This window comes from Loxodonta africana, chromosome 3 (assembly GCF_030014295.1).
Source record: "Loxodonta africana isolate mLoxAfr1 chromosome 3, mLoxAfr1.hap2, whole genome shotgun sequence".
Taxonomy (NCBI): domain Eukaryota; kingdom Metazoa; phylum Chordata; class Mammalia; order Proboscidea; family Elephantidae; genus Loxodonta; species Loxodonta africana.
The window spans coordinates 192,547,022-192,569,294 of record NC_087344.1 but is presented as its reverse complement, the minus strand read 5'-3'; the positions used below and the strand labels follow the sequence as shown (position 1 = coordinate 192,569,294).

General features: G+C 39.6%; 1 protein-coding gene across 6 annotated transcripts; it reads right to left on the bottom strand.

Annotated features, from left to right (window-relative positions):
• Positions 1-1,725: 1,725 nt before the first annotated feature.
• Positions 1,726-6,066, bottom strand: CD1E (CD1e molecule). 6 transcript variants are annotated; one of them, XM_023554145.2, is made up of 6 exons: positions 5,351-6,065; positions 4,756-5,052; positions 3,719-3,997; positions 3,335-3,478; positions 2,724-2,817; positions 1,726-2,621 (listed from the first exon to the last, which is right to left on the bottom strand). In XM_023554145.2, the coding sequence occupies exons 1-6, from the start codon at positions 5,409-5,411 to the stop codon at positions 2,477-2,479; spliced, it is 1,020 nt and encodes a 339-aa protein (XP_023409913.2). In that variant the 5' UTR covers positions 5,412-6,065; the 3' UTR covers positions 1,726-2,476. The 6 variants fall into 6 exon arrangements, with proteins under 6 accessions (XP_023409913.2, XP_023409912.2, XP_023409911.2 ...); XM_023554144.2 differs by having other exon boundaries at positions 1,730-2,590; positions 5,351-6,064; XM_023554143.2 differs by having other exon boundaries at positions 1,731-2,621; positions 3,200-3,478; positions 5,351-6,062.
• Positions 6,067-22,273: the final 16,207 nt, after the last annotated feature.

Genomic DNA, 22,273 nt, shown 5'->3' with positions numbered 1-22,273 from the left:
GTCCCTCTAGAGGAAACCCTGGTGGCATAGTGGTTAAGTGCTATGGCTGCTAACCAAGAGTTCAGCAGTTTGAATTCACCAGGTGCTCCTTGGAAACTCTATGGGGGTAGTTCTACTCTGTTCTATAAGGTCACTATGAGTCAGAATCGACTCAACAGCAGTGGGTTTGGTTTTGGTTTGGTCCCTCTAGAAGCAGTAAGTCCCACGTCCCAGGGTTGCAGTTTGTATAACATGGTTAGAAGTACTAGGTGAAACCTGTGTCCTGGGGCAGATTCAGTGACACACTTGGCTCTTAGGTATCAGATCCTGAGCCAGAAGCTCTGATGAAATTACCTAGTCCTAAGGTCTACACTAGGAGCCCTGATGGTGCTCAGCTGCTAACCAAAAGGTCAGCTGTTCAAACCCACCAGCTGCTCTGTGGGAGAAAGATGTGGCAGTCTGCTTCTGTGAAGATTACAGCCTTGGAAACCCTATGGGGCAGTTCTACTCTGCCCTATAGGTTCTCTATGAGTCAGAGGTGACTCAACAGCCATGAGTTTTTTCAACAGGTTTAAGGTCTACACTACAGCAATGACATAAAACGTTTCTGGCTATCTTGTGCTTCAATATTTAAAACTTCCTGAAATTCTGTTAAGCTGGTATTTCTAGCAACTTGATCATATTTCCTCAGGGCTTTTTTGGAGTCTCTATATGAAAATTGTATGAGAAGAGAACCAGTGCATGTGCAGGCAGCCCAGAGCCACTTCTCCCTGGGGACATGTGCCTCACTGAAATATATGCCCATATCTTAACTGTGGTACCTTATCAGTACTTTATTCTTATCAGGTACTTAAAACTATAATACCTTATACTACCTAAATAGAATTAGGATAGCATTAAGGTATTGTGTTTAGGAAGATATAATTTTCTAAAAATCACTGTAGACACGTGGAGTATGCTACTTTAGCTAAACCAGTCAGGAAAGTTATCTCTATAGAAGTGGCCCTCAAGCTAAGAGCTGAAAGGTGTCAAGAAATGAACCACGGGACATCTGTGGGTAGAGTTTCAGGCAGCAGGAAAGTAAACATAATGGTCCTGAGGTGGAAAGAAGCTTGGCAGAAGTCCAGTGCCAGAAAGCATAGTGTAGAGTGGGGAAAAGATTGGGAATGAGACCAGAGAAGTTAACTTGAACTCAGTTCAAGTTAAGAATTATGATGATCAAAAAAATAGAGCCATGGGGAAAAAATCCATTCAAAGGGGGAACATTGGAAATATACTTGTAATACACACCTGTGCCAGAAACTGAAAGAACCTTACTGAGGCCATATGGCCTTATCCATGTGATGGAACTTTGGCTTTCATCACTTATTGCTCCAAACAACCCCTTGAAATTCTCCCTTCCTCCCTGGACTCTAGTGTCATACCTCTAGATAGACCATCTGAACATGTCCTGCAGAAGGTAGTGGACTCTCAACAGTGAAAGGGTAAGGGTACAGTGGATAAGTGATCACAGGACCCCATCTATTAACTTGAAAATGCCTTATAAGGAGTTATAAATGTCCACTAAGAAATCTACACAATTGGCTTCATTACTCATCCTAGGGTGGTGTTGACAGGACATAGTATGAGCTCTGCAACTTACCAGCTCCCTGCTCTCTGATAGTACCAATCAAATGTACCTTAATTAAAGGAATTGGATAATTTAATAATCCATTAAAAAAAAAAAACTAAGAGGAAATCAAACATTATCATCATCCAAAATAACAGAAAAGTAAACACATAGTTTAGATGCTATCTGATCACTCGTGTCCTTCATTGTCTTTTCCTCCAACAAAACTCACCATCAACACCCATGTCCTCTTTCTAACTGCTCAAAATATGAATCCCTCCCCTGCTTATGCACATTCACAGGTACACGTGACTCACAGAATCTCAGGAAAACAAGAATGCCAGTCCAACCCCATCCTCACTTTGATAGGAAACATTTCACGTGATATTATTTTCTCTAGCTACCTCTAAAGATGACAAACACCTGAATCACTGTGGATCTGAGGTACCCACCTGCCTCCTTCACCTTTAGTGGGAGGCAAAGGGGAAGAAGAAGGGTTTTCATAAGAGCATAGTCAAACGATGCAGAAATGTCAAAGACAGAATGAATCAAAGCAACATCACTTTCCCTATTGACAAATTTATTTCAGCCAGGATTGATTAGGAAATATTGCATTAGGCAGAATCAGCAAAGTAATTTGTGGGACCAGGAAAAAGTGAAAATGAGGGGCCTCTTGTTTCGATACTATTGGGAATTTCAAGACAGCAACAGCAGAGCATTAAACCAAACAGGAGGTCCTTCTAATCAAGGGGCCCTGTGCTACTGCACAGGTCACATGCCCATGAAGCCAGCCCTGAATGGGTCATGGACATAGATGTAAATAGAAGAACAAACTAACATCACTAGAGTTGGCTCAGTCTTGTTTTCCACTTCTTCAAAAACCTGTATTTAGCCCATGATTCCAGGGCTGAGCAGAGTTGATGTCCTGAACCCCTGGCGTCCTGGGTGTTGGCTCCTATGGCAGGGTCGGGCACATGGCGAGAAAGGGAGTTGCAACTTGAGCTGTGGGAACAAAGGCGAAGAGGGCCTTAACCTAAAAGAAGGAAAATCAGAGAGAGTGAGAGAAGGAAAAAAAGAAGATAGAGGAGAGAATGAGTTAAGAAGTTGAAGAAGCAAAGAACAAAAAAAGTCTCACCTCTGCTTTTTAAACCAAAACTCAAGGACAATCAGCATGACCAGTATGACTGTGACAGTCAAACCGATCAGTATCAAGAGCCTGGAGTATCCATCTGGTTGGGGGAAAGTTGGAATGTCAATCTATAATACTTTCTATTTCTCTGCAGTTAATGCTTCTCATTTCACAGGAGTGGGAGCTTCCCAGCATTTTCATCTGTAGTTTCTGGAGCCCACATTTCAATTCCTCCTAAGTCTTTATCACTGATCCCCTTGTCAAACCTCTAGGTCCTTCTGCCTTCTTTCCTTAGTACTTCTAATCCCCTACTTTCATTTTCTTGAAATTTAGCTCACATCATTCTCCACCTTTAGTTATCTGGATTCTCCAACTCTTATTTTTCTTGTGCCTAACAGTCCTACTCATTTCCCTAACTCTTCACTCAAAAGCCTAAGGACTTTCTTCCATCCTGTCCCTGCTAGGCCCCAGTTCTTTCTCACCCCAGTGGATGATTATATCATGGCCTCCTAGACTGCTGTGCTTCACTCGGCAGTATAGACCAGCTGCTTCCCCAGTTGCCACGTCCAAGGTTACTTGGAGATACCAGGTCCCATCAGCATTGGGCAAGACATCACCTTGCCGAGTTCCCAGCTGCATCTGCTCCCCCCGCATCCACATCACCCCCACGGTCTTGGGATGGAAGCCAGAAACATGGCACACCAGCATCAGACGGCCAGGACCAGGAGTAGGACCTTTGGAAACCCAAGCTTCTGGCTTCACTGGAGAGAGATAGGGAGAAACGAAATTCAAGCAGGGACACCAGGCCATAGCTCAGGGACTCAGGGTGCCTTAGCAGTTTGTGTAATCACTTCTCTCCCTTGTCTAGGACCCAGTTCTAAACCCACATATCCCATCCTCTGGATTCTCATTATAAATTTTACAAGGATGATAAGGAATGGAAAAAACAAACAGAAGAGTTAAAGCACTAGGAATAGGAGGAAAGAGAGAGCTGGGCTCACCTTGTCTTTCCAGTTCTGCCTTTCCGGCTTCAGGGATGCTTGCCAGGAATCGAGGGCAAGTGCCACTGAGAAGGCCCTGCACTATTTCTTTAATATCTCTGTAACGATTGAGCACCCTGCAGACATTCTGGGCCCGACTCCCCGCTCCTGGAGATGGCTGCCAGGAATTCCCTTGGAAACTCAGGAAATCTGTTCCTTGATATGCCCCTTTTAAGAAGCCTTCCGAGGCCTCCCCATCACTCATTCTACACCCCGATGATATCTGAAGCTCGAAGGGATCTGGAGGGAAGGGAGGGAAGGGAGAACCAGTGTGGAAATAATTACAGGGAAGGGAGGTAAACAATCTAGAGAAGAAAGAGATCCAAGGGGAGGGAAATTTGCTGGGGAATCATAATTGGAGACTAGAGTTGGGGTGGAAATGGGGGAGGAAATTCGTGGGAAAATAATTTGAGGTTAAGAAAGGTATTTTGAGATAATTTATGGGAAAGGGGTAGATGGGAATGTTGTTAGGAAGATAGGAGACTGGTCTACAAGAGAACTCACTCAGGAGTGATTAGACCCAGGCCCAGTCCTGTGACCACTAGGGCAAGAGAGAACCAAAAAAAAACCAAACCGATTATGTCAATTCTAACTCATAGCAACCCTATATGACAGAGTAACATTGTTCCATACGGTTTTCAAGGAGGGCCTGGTGGTTTCAAACTGCCGATGTTTTGGTTAGCAACCGTAGCTCTTAACCACTACGCCACCAGGTTTTCCTGGGCGAGGGAGAAGGGGGGGTAGAAACCGGCCAAGAGTCTGAGGCCAGGAATAACCTTTCCAAGGAGCCTCATTTGAGAGTATGTTCAGGGATGTGAAATGATATGTGCACGTAGGCCCTTCCGTGTATATAGGGGGGGTGGAAAAAGACAGAGAGACACAGGTAACAGGGTATAAGATCAGGAAGATTGGGTGATAGTGTCCCTATACCATCTTTTCCCTCTGGAAGATGGTCAGGGCCTTCAGAAACAACAATGAACTGGGAACAATAAACTCACATTCAAACTGAAACTGGCTGGCAAAGGCTTGCACTTCATGGGTGAAACCATGAAAGTACAACTGGAATAACGCCTGGAGATTCTTCAGCTCCTCTTTGCTGAAGTTCCCCTGGGACCAAGGCCGCAGAAATCGGATGGCGCCCAAGACGCTGTCCCATCCATGCGTCTGCAGCTCACCCAGCCAGCCTGAGGCCTGGTTCTGCACCCAGCTGTGGTTGGCAAAGGAGGAGATCTGGAGCAGACGGAAGGTGAGGGGCTCTTCTGCTGCTAGATGAGGGGGTCCTAGGGCCTGGGGATCTAAGAGAGAAATGATAAATGGAGAGAGTATGAGTGGATGAGAGGAGATATGAGAGACAGAACTAGACAGGTTGAGGATATTCTAATACTCATTTCCGCCAGGCCAGCTTCTCCCCAAAATCAGAGAAAGAAACTGAGACTGGGATAAGGATTCATGTCTGGAACTAGCCTGAAATACAACTCCGAGGGCTTTCTGCAGAATATTGCTCCCTCCCCCACCACCCCAACCTCCCCAGAGCTTCCTCTCTGCCCACCTGTGCCCCAAGCACAGGTGTTTTTCCACCTGAGCTCTTCTTACCAGCTGTTCTTTCCTCAGGGCAGAGGAGTCCCTGGAAGAGCAGGAGCAGGACGAGCAGCATTGAGACTCTGTGAGGTGAAGGACACCTAGTAGGACAAGCTACCCTCACAACTCACATATCAGCTCCCCTCACCTCTCCCTCTCGCTCCCCCATCTGACTTCCCTTGCTGCAGAGACAACCTCTCCTGCCCACTTCCCTGTCAGAGAAACTCCACTACCACCCTCAGCCACAGGCCTCCCACAGCGTCTCTCATTTCCCCTCCAGCTCTCCTTTATGCTACCTGCCTGTCCCCACCCCCAACTATCTGGCTTCCAGATTTTCTCCCTGTGCTTGTGTGCACCCTCCTGATCTCCGCTATTGTACCTGCTGCTGTGGAAGGAGTCCTGGTTAAGAACTAAATCTGCAGCCTGTGGCCTGACTGGAAAAGTTAGTAGCTTTGGGCCTTAGAGAAATGAAGTCTACCCTTGGGTTTTCAATGTCTTCATCTGTGAACAGAAGTGATGGAAGGTACCCATTGGTACCCAGTGACCCTCCCAACAGTCTTCCCACTGCTTGTATCTCTGTGGTCTTCTCTTCTTCTTCCTTGATGTCCAACTTCCCTCTGTCCCTCTTCTTTGTCTTCCCTGCCTTTCTCTACTTACCCATTACTTCTGCCCCCAGAATCTGCTCTCGTTCTACTCTTCCATCCTTCCCATTCTCCCTGCGCCCTCACCCTCCTCTCTGTCTCTTCAGTCTGCTCTTCTCAAAATCATTTTCAGAAGACAGTAGGTATCCTTGGTATAGCTGTATAATCCACATGCCAATCTTCATTATTGTAGGAAAAAGTAACAGCAATGACAGCGCAGATGATCAGATAATCTAAAGAAAACACTGTATTTCTCATTTTCCCAGGTCCTACCAATGCCAGTGTTGGAAGGTCTATGAACAGGCTTAACCTGGAATTGGTGAGCTACCTGGCAGGTAGATTTTCATCTACATGGTATGGGTGGATGTGGAGTGAGTAGGCAGGGTCCTTGGACCTCCAACCCTGCCCCAGGTAAGATGTGTGTATCTAGAGGACTGAGGACAAGCTTCACCCTGGGGATGAGGAGAGGGCAGGGGCAGGTAGGGGACCTCCTGTCAAAATTGATGGCCTGGAAGCACTGACGCCCCCTCAATGGTGTCTGGTTAGAAAGCAGCTTCGTTGGAAGCAGGGAAGTGGTTCTAGGGGACTGGAGTGTTTACAGAAGAATTAATTACTGTGTTGAGCCTTTATTTTTGTTCCTTTTATGTTTGTCATTGCAGCCTGAGGGCAGTTAAAATGTCATTCCTTAGTTTGGTTTTTATGTAGTCATTCAACTGGCATTTACTCAGAGCCCAGCTGGCACCAAGAAATGTGCCAGGCATTAAGATTTCAGAGATAGAAGTCCTTTGGAGAAAACAAAACAAAATCCAAACCAAAACCTCCACTTTTCTGTGAAGAGGGCTCATAGAATACTGGTAAGAATTATTAAAGAAGGTCCAGGCTCAGTCCCATCTGGTGTTATTTCTGAATTCCAAAGGGAATTTTTTTTTTTTTAAGTTTCAAACAGAAAATCTTGGCCACTTATAAAGAAGGGATGCCTTCATCTTACAGATGTCTCATGGGCAAAACAGTGGGGAAATACTTCAGAATTTTGAAAGAAAGGCAGTGATCCTAGAATTCTTTATTCAGACATATTATAATTATCCTGGAAGGAAAAAATTAATCTATAGTTAACTCCTCAGGAATTTGAAGAATATACCACATGTTATGAGACAAATTACCTAAGCAAAACCAAAACTTAACCTAAACAAGGAAATGGTACAAGAGAAACTGGTATAAAACTGTTAAAAAAATTATAGTTAGCTCTGAATAATTGTTTAAAATGAACCTGTAAAATTTACCACACCTATTATTTTTTTTTATTATTATTTACTCCAGAAGGAGGAAAAAAAAGGTAAGAATGATCAAGAAATTAAATCCCATATGATTTCAACAAAACCTGAGGAGGGAGATGAGAGAGAAGGAAAGAAATAAGGCCTATATGAAATCATGTCTTTTTGGTCATAGGAGCACAATAGAAAATGGGGGCAGTTAGAAAAGTTGTTTAAATTATGATGTTTAAATAAGACTAAATCAAAATGGCAAAGAGCACAAACATTTTGCTCATATCTCCCGAATATTTAAAATGTGTATTTAAAAAAATGAATATCCATTATCATGCTGGAAAACAACGAAAAAAAATCCAACTGCTGAAGAGAAATTTTAAAGTAGTCCTTCAAAAAGGAAATCAGATGAGATGGATTTAAATCCACAGCCCAAAACATATTCAGAAGAAAAATAATAAAAAAGCAGTCTGAAAATACTGTACACTTGAAAAATGAATAAATATAAAACATGAGGGTAATTAATTAGGGAAATCTCTGGGTGCTTCAAATAGTTAACGTGCTTGGCTGCTAACTAAAGGGTTGGAGGTTCAAATCCACTCAAAGTCACCTTGGAAGAAAGGCCTGGCAATCTACTTCTGAAAAATCAGCCATTAAAAATCCTTTGGAGCTCAGTTCTACTCTGACACACTTGGGGATGCCACAAGTCAAAACTGAAGCAATGGCAACAAGGCTGATTAATTAATTAGAGAATTAATTGGTAACACTGGCTTTACTGAGTTTCAGTCTTCAAGAGCATTTGCGCCTATGATGGTAACCCAAATTTTCTTTATATTTGCCTGGGGAAAGGCTCCAGGCTGAAAACAGGCTCTATACTTAGAAGAGAAGCAGAGCAAGGACTAAGGAAACTAGACCCCTAACTTCAGCACCTCCTTTCTTCCTGCTAGAAATTAAAAGATAAATGCATAACTTGCACAAAAAGGTTAGAGGTTATTTTGAGTGGCAGCTTCCTATTGCTTCAGAAAGTTCAGGTATATTTAACAAATTTATTTTGAATTTTATCTAAAAAAATAAAATCAGAAGATGCTGTGTATTTTTGAAGTAGATGCTTCCCTTACCACATAGTAAAACATACTGGAAAGTTAATCTTAAAACAGGTGCAGGATTAGACCTATGAAGTAGCATTATAAAAATGTATTATACATGACACAAGCATGTGCTGGCACTTAGGGACCAAAGGAAAGAAATAGTCAAGAGAGGAGAATGATAATATGCCCTGATTATGAAGGGTTATGTGTGCCAAGCTGAGGAAGTGTCCTTTGTTTTTCAAGCAAGTAAATTTTAAGAATAAGAGTGATATGGTTAAATTGGCATTTAGGAAAAGTCCCCAAAAACCCATGGGATTCACCAGGGAATGTATCAGAGAATGAAGAGACCAAGAAGACAAATGAATTTCTCGGCCTGAACAAAGGCATGTGATAACCCTACAAACTTAGTCCAGGCAAGTCAGTAAACAAACAAATAGAGATCACCAACATCTCTGGGGGATATGAATCAATATATTATCTATAATTTCCACTTTTAAACAACAAAGACATAAGGCATGAAAAGAAACAGGAAAGTATGATGATACAGGAAAAAAGAGAAGTCAAAAGAAACAGCCCTTGACATTGCTTAAATGTTAGATTTAGCAGAAACAGGCTTCAAAAAAAAAAAAAAAAAAAAAAGCACCTATTAAATATGTTCAAAGAATTAAAGGAAAATATGACAACAGTGTCCCTGGGTGGTACAACGGTTAATGTGCACAACTGCTAACAGCAAGGTTTGGCAATCTACTTCCAAAAAATCACCCACTGAAAACGCTATGGAGCACAGTTCTACTCTGACACACGTGGAGCAGCCATGAGTCAGAACCAACTGGCAGCAACTGTTTTTTTATGACAACAATGAACCATCGAATACAGAATAGTGATAAAGAAATAGGATTTATATTTAAAAATAAAAACATCTATACAATAATTCTGGAGTTGAAAAGAGCAATAACTGAGATTAAAAATTCTGAGCAGTATAAAAGATTTGTTGTTGTTAGTTACCTTTAAGTCAGTTCTGACTCATGGTAAGCCCACAGGTGCAGAGTAAAACTGCTAAGTACACTTAGTCCTTACTTATGGACTATCTCATTATCTGACATTTCACATTTACAGCAATAATAAAAAATCTACTCTCCAACTATTTTACATATTAACAACATATATTCAGCAATAAGGAACGCTGGGGTGCAAGGCAAGGGGGACACTGGCTGTGATGGTTAAGGTCATATGTTAATATGGCTGGGCCATGATTCTCAGTGGTTTGGCAGTTGTGTAATGATGTAATTTGGCAGTTATGTAATGATATAGTCATCCTCCATTCTGTGATCTGATGTGGTCATCCTCCATTTTCACATAACACTGATTTTCACATAACGACCTGGTTTTTCACACTGAACCATGTCAGTAAGTAAGGAGTGGGTGTATACTGAAATCAATTATATTTCTGTATAAACCAAAAACCAAACCCATTACCACTGAGTTGATTCCAACTCATAGTGACCCTATAAAAAAAAAAATCCATAGGACAGTAAAACTGCATCAGAGTGTTTCCAAGGAGTGACTGGTGAATTCAAACTTCCAACCTTTTGGTTATCAGGCAAGCTCTCAACCACTGTGCCACCAGGTCACTATATTTCTATATACTAACAATAAATAATTCAAATATAAAATTAGGAAAACACTTCTATTCACAAAATCCTCAAATGAATAAAATATATAAGAACAAATTTAATTTAAAAAGTACAAGAGGTAGACACTGAAAACTGCAAAACATTGCTGAGAGAAATTAAAGGTCTAAATGAATGAGGAAACATTTTATGCATTCACAATAATATCAAAAAGAAAAATATGTAGGAATAAAAATGACAAAAGAGATGTAATGCTTGTATACATTTTACATATGTTATGAACAACTCAAGTTGTTTTTTTGCTGCCAATAAATGCCTTTTTGTTGTTTGGGGTTTTTTTGTTTGTTTGTTTTGGAGCTGATTATCATTTGGGTCAACTGAGGCTAATTGAGAATTCTTTGCTATGGTGTTTGTTGTAGACTGAATTGTGACCCCAAAAAAATGTGTGTCAACTTCGCTAGGCCACGATTTCCAGTACTGTGTGATTGTCCACCATTTTGTCATCTGTTGTGATTTTCCTATGTGTTATAAATCCTACTTCTATGATGTTAATGAGGCAGGATTAGAGGCAGTGTGTTGATCAGGCAGGACTCGATCTACAAGTTTAGGTTGTATCTTGAGTTAATTTCTTTTGCAATATAAAAGACAGAAGCAAACAGAGACACAGGGGAACTTCCTATGACCGAGAATGAAAAACCATGAGAGGGGTGTGTCCTTTGGACCCGGGGCCCCTACACTAAGAAGCTCCTAGACCAGGAGAAGGTTGATGACAATGACCTTCCCCCATAGCCAACAGAGAGAGAAAGCATTCCCCTGGAGTCAGCACCCTGAATTCAGACTTCTAGATTCCTAAATTTTGAGAGAATAAAATCTCTCTTTATTAAAGCTATCCACTTGTGGTATTTCAGTTATAGCAGCACTAGATAACCAAGACAGTGTTATATATTTATTTTATCATGTTGACTTTTTTATTCAGCTAAACTGCTAAATCCTTTTCTTTTTAAGTTAATTTCTCTATTGTTTAATTTTTCTGCATATATGGAAATCACATCATCTGAAAATGATATTTTCTTTCATCTTTAATAAACTTCAATTTTATTTACTAATTGGATTAGATGATACCACTTCAGTACCACTTTGAATAACAATGGCAGTATCAGACACCATTGTTCTGCTCCTAATCTTAATGTTAAATCATCTAAATTTTTGTAATTAAGTATGTTTACTATAGATTGATTGTAATTACAATAAGCCATATGAAGGCAGCCTCCTTTTATTCCAAGGTTGAAAAGTTTTTTTTTCATCAATGTATGTTTAATTTTATCAACAGTTTTATCATCATTTAGTGAACTTACCACATGGTTCATTTTTTTTTGTTGGTGTAATCTGTTAATATAGGCAATTACATTAATAGATTTTCTAAAGTTCAAATATTCTTACATCCCTGGTAAAAACACTACATGGTATACCTAGATTTGATTTATTTAAATTCACAAGTGAGATTGAGTGATATTTATTGAGCGTTTGGCTTATTTGCTTCGTTTTTATTTGCTTTGTTTATCTTTAAGTATTCATGTTGGGTTCTGAGTTTTTGTGTTTGGGTTTTCTGTGATAATTTTAGCCTTATAAAATGACTTCAACTGTTTTACATCTTTTTTAATATTCTGCAACACTATACATCCCGTAAGGATTTTCTGTTTCCTATATTCTAAGCCTAGGACATTTTGGGTTAGTTATAACTTTGATTTCAGGTTCAATTTTTGTGGTAATTAGAATATTTAGAATGTCTTCTTCCTTTGGGGCTTATTTTAGTCATTTATAATTTTCAATAAATTTTTCTATTTCATTTTGACTTAAAATCATCTGACATAAAGTTTTACATAATCTTCTTTTATGAATTTTAATCTTTACTGCATCCATAATCATCTACCTTCCAAATCCTAATGTTGTTTGTTTGTACACTGTATTAATTATCAATCCTTCTAGAGCTTACTTTTCTATTTTTTTAAATAGATTTTGATTCATTAGACAATTTCCATTATAAGGTTTGTTTTATTTTTTCTTTTGATAATATAGCCTTTATATTGATTTTCTTTTTTCTACATTTTTTTATTCATTCTATGGTTCTTTTACTTGCTTCCTGAATCAAATATGGCTTATTTTCAATGTTTCTTCTTTTACATAAATATACTTAACATTTTAAATTTCTATGTAAATTCACTGTGGTTTCATAATACTATTATGGACCTGTAGACAAGGATTATGTTCAAGAGAGTACATACTAATCTACAAAAAACATAGAACCCAGTAAGAAGATTGGAGAGATACATTTATTCCAAATAGAAATGCTGCAAGTAACTGTACTAATAAGAAAATTTTTAGAATAATTTACAAAATAAAAGCAGAAAAGAAAACTATCACTCCACAAGAAATTCTACTGTTAGTTGAGTGGAGATAACCACAATACAGTTTTAAATTTTGACACTACTAAATCCTCAGTCACCACAAAGAACTGAGCAAAGTAGAAACAAATAAGTTCTGATACCCATCCAACAAATCTTATTAACAAAATAGTTAATAAGTTTCCTTCTAAATGAACATCATCCAGTAATTAAATTCCAAGGAAAAAAGCATCTAACATTAATTCTGATTTTTTGGTACATGGTATGGCACGGTACAATTATTTCCTCCTTGTTTGACGAAATTCCACTAGTGCTTAACCTCCGTTTTGGCTAAAAATATTTATTGTTTGTGGCCAGGTCTCTATTAAGAATTCCCCCCTCCTATGCGTTTGCCTGGGGCAGTCCCATCACACTCATAGATCCTCTTTTATTACCCTTCTTGCCAAAACCGGAAAATTCACTGGATACATACTGCACCAGGTGGCTCTGTGCAAATCATTCTTCCTTTATTGTGAACAAGAAAACAATGGGGGTGGAGGTGGAGTGAGAGAATCACCTAAAATTGATTTCAAATAATATTTTCAGTACATTTGAACAAATGTAAGAATACATTCAACCTGCTACAATTGAAAACTACCTGTAATCATCTGATGAGGTTCCTGTATTTCTTGCAAAGTCTGATTGACAACTTTAATGATTTTAGAATAAACCACACCAATTTAATAACATGTTAATTTGTTGCCATCAAGTTGATTTTTGACTCATATTGGCCCCACGTGACAGAGTATAACTGCCCCATAAGGTTTTCCTTGGCTGTAATCTTTATAGAAGCAGGTAGCCAGGTCTTTCTCCCATAGAACCAATGGGTGGGTTCAAACCACCCACTTTTTGGTTAGTAGCCAAGCACTTAACAACTGAGCCACCAAAAAAAACAAACAAACAAACCCACTGCCGTCAAGTCAATTCCGACTCATAGAGGCCCTATAGGACAGAGTAGAACTGCACCATAGAGTTTCCAAGGAGTGCGTGGCAGATTTGAACTTCCAACCTCTTGGTTAGCAGCCATAGCGCTTAACCACTATGCCACCAGGGTTTCCATTGTGCCACCGGAGCTGCTAAAATGTTAATAGCAGGTATAAAATAACATCTACTCCTATCATATCTACAAACATTGAATAGTCAACCAAAATTTTATATAATAAAATCTTGTCTTTCAAATCGGACCTGTTACTTTTTCATAAGTGGAAGGAAAAGGTGAAGGGGGTGGAAGCCCAGCCTGTCCTATACGATCACACAACAGAGCCTTTTCTGAACCTCATTCATTCACTCAGCAGTTCTTCTGTCTTATAATTCTGCCAGCACAGCCATCTCCTTCCTGTGGTTAATTTCCAGGTTTATATATTGGAGCCCTTTTACTTCCAAGTCCAATTTTAAAACTCACTGAAATTTTCTCTCTGAGGTCTCATTCGGTTTTTGAGGAGATTTCTCTTAAGATAAAAAATGTCATTCCGTGAATTTATGAAGTCAATGTCATCCCAGTGAACGGGTACAAAGAAGTCTCCTTAGCAGCATCAATTGATCCACATTGCTCTAATTGTTGCCCTCACCTGGTGTTGCCTTACCTCCAGGTCTCCCAAAGCCTTAAATGGTTATTTCCAGGAGCCCTTATGAGTCGGAATCTTTTTTTTTTTTTTGTCCTATTTTGTCCACAAACTCACTAATGAGTGCTTTTAGCTCCGTCTCGAAAACCTGTGAGCAAGTTCTTCTGCCCTGTTTCCCATGCTTTCAGTCACCTTCCGTCATACACCAGTATTACAGGAAAAAAGTTGCAGTCAAATTGATTCTGACTCATGGCGACTCTATGTGTATCAGAGCAGAACTGTGCTCCACAGGGCTTTCTACAGCTGATTTTTCAGAGGCAGATCACCGGGCCTTTTTCCCAAGGTGCTTCTGGGTGTTTTAGTTATCTAGTGCTGCTAGAACAGAAATACCACAAGTGGACTGCTCTAACAAAACAAATTTCCTCTCACATTTTACTATAAGTGGCAAGGAGGAACCATGCAACCCCTTTAAGATCTTGCTTAGAAATCTCATCAGATATCCAAGTTCATCACTTACAAGTTCTCCCTTCCACCAGACATTTGAACATAATTCAGACAAGTTCTTTGCCACTACATAAAAAGCATCACCCTTCCTCCATTGTCTAATCACGTGTTCTTCATTTCTTTTTAAAGCCTCGCCAGAAGCACATTTAATGTCCACATTTCTAGCAACATCTTCTTGCTGATGCCATATATGTTTTCTTAAGATGACAGAGACTTTCTCTACAGCTCTCCTCACTTCCTTCTGTGCCCTCATCAGAATCACCTTTGACATCCATAATTCTACCAACAGTTTCTTCAAGGCAATCTAGGCTTTTACTATTAGGCACCTTGAAACTCTTTCAGCCTCTACCCATTACCCAATTCCAAAGCCACGTCCACATTTTAGGTGTTTGTTAGAGCAGCATCCCACTCTGTCAGTACCAAATTCTGTCTTACTGATCTAGTGCTGCTATGACACAAATACCACAAGTGGATGGCTTTAACAAACAGAAATTTATTTTCTCATAGTTGAGGAGGCTAGAAGACAGAATTCAGGGTGCTGGCTCTAGGGGAAGCCTTTCTGTCTGTGTCAGCTCTGGAGCGCGGTCCTTGTCTCTTCTGAGCTTCTGCTCCTGGGCAATCTTCCTGTGGCTTGGCATCTCTCTTCCCCATCTCGCTTCTTTGCTTGCTTGTTTAATCTCTTTTATTTCTCAAAAGAGATTGACTCAAGACACGCCCTACACTTATCCTGTCTCATTGACATAACAAAGATAATCCATTCCCAAATGGGATTATAACCACAGGCACAGAGGTTAGGATTTACAACACATATTTGGGGGAGGGGGGCACAATTCAGTCCATAACACAGTCTTTTGGTTAGTAGCAGAACATATAACCAGTTGTACCACTTGGGGCCTCCTACACTAGTATAATCATGGCTATTGACATGAACTGAGTCCCCATGCTCCAAAGTAGCATAGTATGCTCTAAGGCCCTCAAAATGCTAAACCCAAATCGAAATCCCGATCTTTCTCCTCATTTTGAATTATATATTTGTTACATGGTCAAAGGAGATTTAGGGAAAAGAAATGGCAATCTGCTTCTGTAAAGATTACAGCCTAGGAAACCCTGTGGGCTTTTCTACTCTGTCCTACAAGGCTGCTATGAGTCAGAAATGACTTGTTGGCAACACAAAAACAATAATTATCTTGAGTAGTACTGTCCAGCAGTACTATCTACAATAGTGGAAATATTCTTCTCTGTGCGGTCTAATGTAACACTTTAATTAATTTTAATTGAAAGTTATAAAATGAAAACAGGGTTTAAACTGGAAATAATAACTTCCAGTTTTTATTGACATCCTTATGACTTTCTATGATTTGTACGTGTCCAGCTCAAAAGTATGCCAGATCTTTTACTATTATCAGAATCCTGGAGACAGACACTGCTAAGACCAAGTGGGAACACCTGGTAGACTTGTCTGGTGACTGCAGTGTTTCATTCAGGGAGTCTGGAGAGGACAAGCATCATCATAAGAGCCTACCCTTTTCCACCCACACTACCCAGTCCATTATATTTTATATTCTCTGGATTCAGATTTTTATTCCTTTATTTCTAGCACTATTAACAAAATATAGCAGAGGTTGGGGTGACCGTTGCATAAAGCTGGTTTTTTATTACCATGGGTGCCTCTTTTCTGATCTAAATAGGTTCATGAAGATTCCCAATGCCAAAATATTTGAATGACAGGTTTAGTGCTGAATTTCAGTCTCAATTTTTTTTATTCCTAATAACAGAACATTATTCATCTCCTTCTAATTTAAATCTTTCTTTCCACTGCTCCCTACTTTGGAAAAAAAAAATTTGAGAAGTTCTTAGTTTATATCACAGGATTCGTGCCCTCAGAGTAAGTCTGATTTCACTTGGCACATATTTGTATAGATCTTCTTATCAGCTGATATACTTTGGTAACTCTGGAACTCCTTTGGGTTTTGTTAGATTTTACTAGGAATTTTTTTTAATTAACTTTTTATTTCGGAATAATTTGACATTTACAGAAAAGGTGCAAAGATGGTACAGAGGATTTCCATATATCTTTTACCCAGTTTCACTTATTGATAACATCTTATGTAATCCTGGTACTTTTGTCAAAACTAAGAAAATGACATTTGTACACTAGTATTAACTAAAGTGTAGACTTTATTTGTATTTCACCAGTTTTCCACTAATGTCCTTTTTCCATTCAGTATTCAATCCAGAACACCACAATACATTTAGTTTTGTCTCCTTAGTCTGCTCTGGTCTGAGACGGTCTCTCAATCTTTTGTTTTCTTGACTTGGACAGTTTTTAAGAGTGCTGATCAGGTATTTTGTACAATATCTTTCGATTTGGTTTGACTGATATTTTTTCTCATAACTAGATGGGGCCTATGTGTTTTGGGTAAGAAGACCACAGAGGCAACATTGTCTTCACATCATATCATATTACAAACACATGATATCAACATGACTTATTACTGGAAATGTTAATCTTGATCACTTTGTTAAGGCTGTGCCTACCAGGTTTCTTCACTATAAAATTCCTATTTTTCTTTTCCTTACTCTAGTCTTTGGAAGTAACCCACCCTCAAGGGGAGGGGAATTAAGCTCCATCTCCTGAAAAGAGAAGTATCTACATATTTTATTAAGAATTCTTCTTGTGTAGGTATAGACGGGTGACATGAAACTTGTCTTCAAAAACAGAAGGTGCCGAGAGACCAAAGAGAGGGTTAGGCAGCTCCAGAGTGGTGGCAAAAGAGTTTATTAGGGAGACTTATAGACAAGGCCAAGTCCTGGAAGGCAGCAGGACCAAGGAAGATCTCTGCACCTCAAAGGGGAGGGCAGAGATTTTATAGTGGTGGTGAACAATAGTGGCTATGAGTCAGGGGCTTACATAAGAACGACTCAGCAAATGGTGGTGAACTAGAAGACCACACTAGGGCACTCATGTTTGGCCTTGCAAAGCCTGTCCACCCCTGGAGGCTAGCTCTTACAATCTGGCATGTCTCTCCTCTTGTGCCATAGCTGGAGAGACCCCATTTCCTCCCTTCTAGGAACAGATATAGAAGTGGGGTTAGCCAGATGCCATATGGTGCCCACACATGTGCAAAAGACAGAGACTGTTACTGTGTGCCCAGAACAGGGGGAAGACTTCTCTGATAAGGAGAAGGAACTGGGAGAAAGAAGGCAACCCAATTCCCAGACTCCTTATCAGAGAATGTTCTAGGCCCAAGGCCTTTACTTAGGCAGCCTAGATGGGAGGCATAGAGGTAGACCATTCCCCCCAACACTTCTGTAAGAACGAATTGTTCCTCTTCCATCATTTGTAGATTTATTCAACCATTTATTTACATTAATGTGGATGCAAGTATATTTACTTTATGTTTTGGATTTTGCTAGAATTTTTAAGATCTTCTATCACCTCCTCTTCCAGACATGTTAGTGAGCACTCTTGCCCTGCTTACCCATGTCTCTAGCTTTTATTTGTAAACTGGCATCCCAAGTTGAGGCCCACATTCAGGTTCTAAAGGCATCCCTCTCCCTGCTTTATATAGGGATAGAGATGAAAAATATTATAAGTTCTTTTTTTTCCCTCCAAAAATAACTGAAAAGACATAAGCTGAATCAAGAATGTTTATTGGGCTAGCTTGTTGTGTGAGGATATATCTTTTTTTTTTTTAATTTTTATTGTGCTTTAAGTGAAAGTTTACAAATAAGTTGGACTCTCATACAAAAATTTATAAACGCCTTGCTATATACTCCTAATTGCTCTCCCCCTAGTGAGACAACACACTCCTTCCCTCCTCTATTTCTTTTCAAGTCCATTCAGCCAGCTTCTGACCCTCTCTACCCTCTCATTTTTCTTCAGACAGGAGATGCCAACATAGTCTCATGTGTCTACTTGAATGAGGATATATCTTGAATTAAGTTCACAATTCTATAAATCATTGCTCTCATATTTATGAAACGTGAACAATTATATTATCTCTCATGGGGTTATTGTGAAGATTAAATGAGAAAATGTTTAAAAAAGCACATTAGAAAATATATTGAACTGACTAAGGTAATACAGCAATTAAGGCAATATAGCATATCAAACTTTGGGATATGCAGCTAATCCTTAAAGTAAATTTTTACCCTTAAAAGCAAAAAAAGGCATATATGGGAAAATAATGGGTTAAAGTAAATTGATTAAGCATCCACATCAAGAAATGAGAAATATAACAATTAAACCCAAAGAAAGTAGGAGGAAGGAAATAATAAAGAAAATGATATGATCATAACCCAAAACAAAACCAAACCCACTGCCGTCAAGTCAATTCCAACTCATAGCAACCCTATAGGACAGAGTAGAACTGCCCCATAGAGCTTCCAAGGAGCATCTGGTGGATTCAAACTGCTGACCTATTGGTTAGCAACCATAACACTTAACCACTAAGCCACCAGGGTTTCTCATATAATCATAGAACCAATAAAATCAAAAGTTCTTTGGAAAACTTATAAAATTGTTAAGCCCTGTCAAGATGAAAGGGAGAAAAAAAACAAATGAGAGATAACACATTTCCAAGAAGAGTTAGAAGTGTGCATAACTACAAATACTACAGACAATAATATAATAAGAAGATATTATAAAAAAAAAAACAAAACACTGGCAATAACTTGGACAATTTGGATAACTTGGACAAAATCCTTGAAAAGTAAAACTTACCAAAGTATACTCAAAAGGAAATAGACAACATGAATAGAATTATATATTTTTTTAAAGTTAGCTGTGAAATGTAAAACTGTCCCGCTCCCCCCAAAACAATTTTCAAACACTTCCTTAGGCTTCATTTGTGATTTCTACCATATATTTAAGGAGAAAAATAATAAACCCACTCTGAGAATAGAACCAGAGGAAACATTTCTCAGCTCCTTTTGTGAGTCCAACAAAACATTAATACCAATTCCTGACAAGGTTATTACAAGAATAAGATAAATGTAAATGCAAACCACTAAATAAAACATACATACATTATGGACAAGACAAATAAATTGCAGGAATACAACTTTGTTTTAACATTTAAAAATCAGTAAGTGTGATTCACGACGTTAATGGAATAAAAGATACAAAACACTTTATCTCAAGATATACAGAATAAGCACATGATAAGATACAACAGCTGTCCATAATAATAATAAAAAAAATTAGCACATGAAAACAAGTTCTTAATCTGATAAAAGGTATCCACAAACATCTACAGTAAATGTCATAACTAATGTCAACTCCTAAAAATTCTTATATATAAGTAACAAGATAAAAATACTAGCTATGAATCATGGTTATACTAGAAGTCCTAGCCAGTGCAATTGGGTAAGAAAAAGCAATAAAAGGTTGGAAAGAAACAAATGGAAATTTCATACTTGGAGATACCATGAGTGTACATACAAATCCAAAATCATCTACAGATAAAATATCAAGCTTAATAAGTTAGTTTAACATGAATACTGGAAGCAGAGCCAAAGTATTTTTCTATATTTTGGCAAAAACACACAAACATACACACATGCACATATAATCTGACACAAAAATAGTTGCAAAGCCCTTATATTTTGAGGCTGAAGGTGTATTTCTGAAAGTCACTCATTCAGAGGTCATAGTTACAGTACGGGTAATTTCAGGTTTTACAAGGTAAGCTCACTTAGACGAAAAAGCATAAGCTCAAGAAACTAGCTGTGAGGAATGATGATTTTGGAGGGAGGAGAAAATAAGAGAAGGAGTAGAAGAAAGCTGTAAGAATGATATGAAAAAACTGGTGCAAGACATCAGAGATCACAGTAATATGAGAATTTTCAAGCAACTAAAAATTTAAACTCAATTAGTTTAAAAGAAAAAGTGAAAAGAATTGGGTTCACACAGCCAAAGTGCTCAGAGGTAGGTCAAGTTTCAGGTATAGTTTGATCTGGTTTCTGATCCTCCTATCCCATCTGCAGGGCGATGGTTTCTCATATATATGGCCTTTCTGGCCTTGGGTATATAATTTTGCCAAAAATGGTTGGGCCACAGCCTACCCTGTAATTGACCTATTTTATGTACCTTGCAGAGATTGAACAGTTCATTATACAAATTGCAAATAAGGTAGGTAAAACCCCTGCAGAGGTTGGTCAATTGTTATGCAAATTAAGTGACTGTAACCTACCAAGGGGATTGGTCAGCTCATGGTCCTGGTAGGAGGAGTAGATTTATAAAGGGGCTAATTCCGCAGAGGTTAAAGGGAACCTCACTACCATCAAGAAGAACCTAGAGAAGAGTGTTTCATTTGGACCTGGGGACCTGCTAGACACAGGAAAGAAAAAGCTGTAATGCTGAAGACAGTAAAGATGCATGAGATGGCCGCAGCAGTGGCGCAAGCAGGAGGAAACAGTAGACCAGCACAAAGTGACTACAGTGGGTCACAGGCTTGCTGGCAGAGAGGGGTGACTCTGGGCACTTGTCAGTGGACCTAAAGAGGTATAACATTTCTCCAAACAGGGCAGAAACCAGGCCTATCAGAATCCAATAGCAGAAGGCCTGAGAGAGGGGCCTGCCTTCGAGCTAGGTCCAGAAGAAGCTGGGAGTTTTCTTGGTTGGGAGCTGTCCTGGTTGAAGAACTGTAGCCTGTCTCCTGAGCTGTATCCTGTTACTTCCAAGGTGATCCTGATCCTGAGTTGTAGCCCATTTCTCCCCTAATGAACCACATAACTGTGAGTAGGGTCTGTGAGTTCTGTGTGGCCATTGCAATGAATTATCAAACCCAGCAGAGAAGTAGTGAGTGCCGTGGGGAGAGAGAATGGCTGGTGTCAGAATTAGTAGAAATGTTGGAGAGTGGAGGTATGCCTGACCTCTGTCTCATTAAAAAAAAAAATCCTTTGCTTTCAAGTTGATTCCGACTCATAATGACCCTATAAGACAGAGTAGAACTGCTCCATAGGGTTTCCAAGAAGCAGCTGGTGGATTTGAACTGCCTTTTTTTTTCTTTTCTTTGTACTGTAGATGAAGGTTTACAGAACCAACTAGCCTCTTATTAAACAGTTAGTACACGTATTGTTTTGTGACGTTGGTTAACAACCCCACAACATGTCAACACTCTCCCTTCTCGACCTTGGGTTTCCTATTACCAGTTTTCCTGTCCCCTCCTGCCTTCTAGTCCTTGCTCTAGGGCTGGTGTGCCCCTTTAGTCCCATTTTATGGGCTTGTCTAATCTTTGGCTGAAGGCTGAACCTCAAGGTGACTTCATTTCTGAGATAAAAGAGTGTCAGGCGCCATGCTCTCGGGGTTTCTCCAGTCTCTGACAGGCCAGTAAATCTGGTCCTTTTTTGTGAGTTAGAATTTTCTTCTACAATTTTCTCCAGCTCTGCCTGGGATCCTCTATTGTGATCTGTGTCAGAGCAGTCAGTGGTGGTAGCTGAGCACCATCTCGTTGTACTGGACTCTGTCTGGTGCAGGCCGTGGTAGTTGTGGTCCATTAGTCCTTTGGACTAATATTTCCCTTGTATCTTTAGTTTTCTTCATTCTCTCTTGCCCCTGAAGGGGTGAGACCAGTGGAGTATCCTAAATGGCCGCTCACAGGCTTTTAAGACCCCAGACTCTACTCACCTAAGTAGAATGTAGAACATTTTCCTTATTAACTATGTTACACCAATTGAGCTAGATGTTCCCCAAGACCACGGTCCCCACAGCTCTCAGCTCAGCAATTCAGTACCTCAGGGAATTTGGATGTGTCTATGGAGCTTCCATGACCTTGCCTTTTACAAGCTGTGCTGGCTGCCCCG

Excerpts from the sequence above, each read along its gene's own strand:
- CD1E (XM_003414957.3), bottom strand. The coding sequence starts at position 5,411 with ATGCTGCTCGTCCTGCTCCTGCTCTTCCAGGGACTCCTCTGCCCTGAG. Across the intron at positions 5,053-5,350 it reads CCCTGAGGAAAGAACAGCTG|ATCCCCAGGCCCTAGGACCC; the intron begins GTAAGAAGAGCT and ends TTTCTCTCTTAG. Across the intron at positions 3,998-4,755 it reads CAGCCAGTTTCAGTTTGAAT|ATCCCTTCGAGCTTCAGATA; the intron begins GTGAGTTTATTG and ends CCTTCCCTCCAG.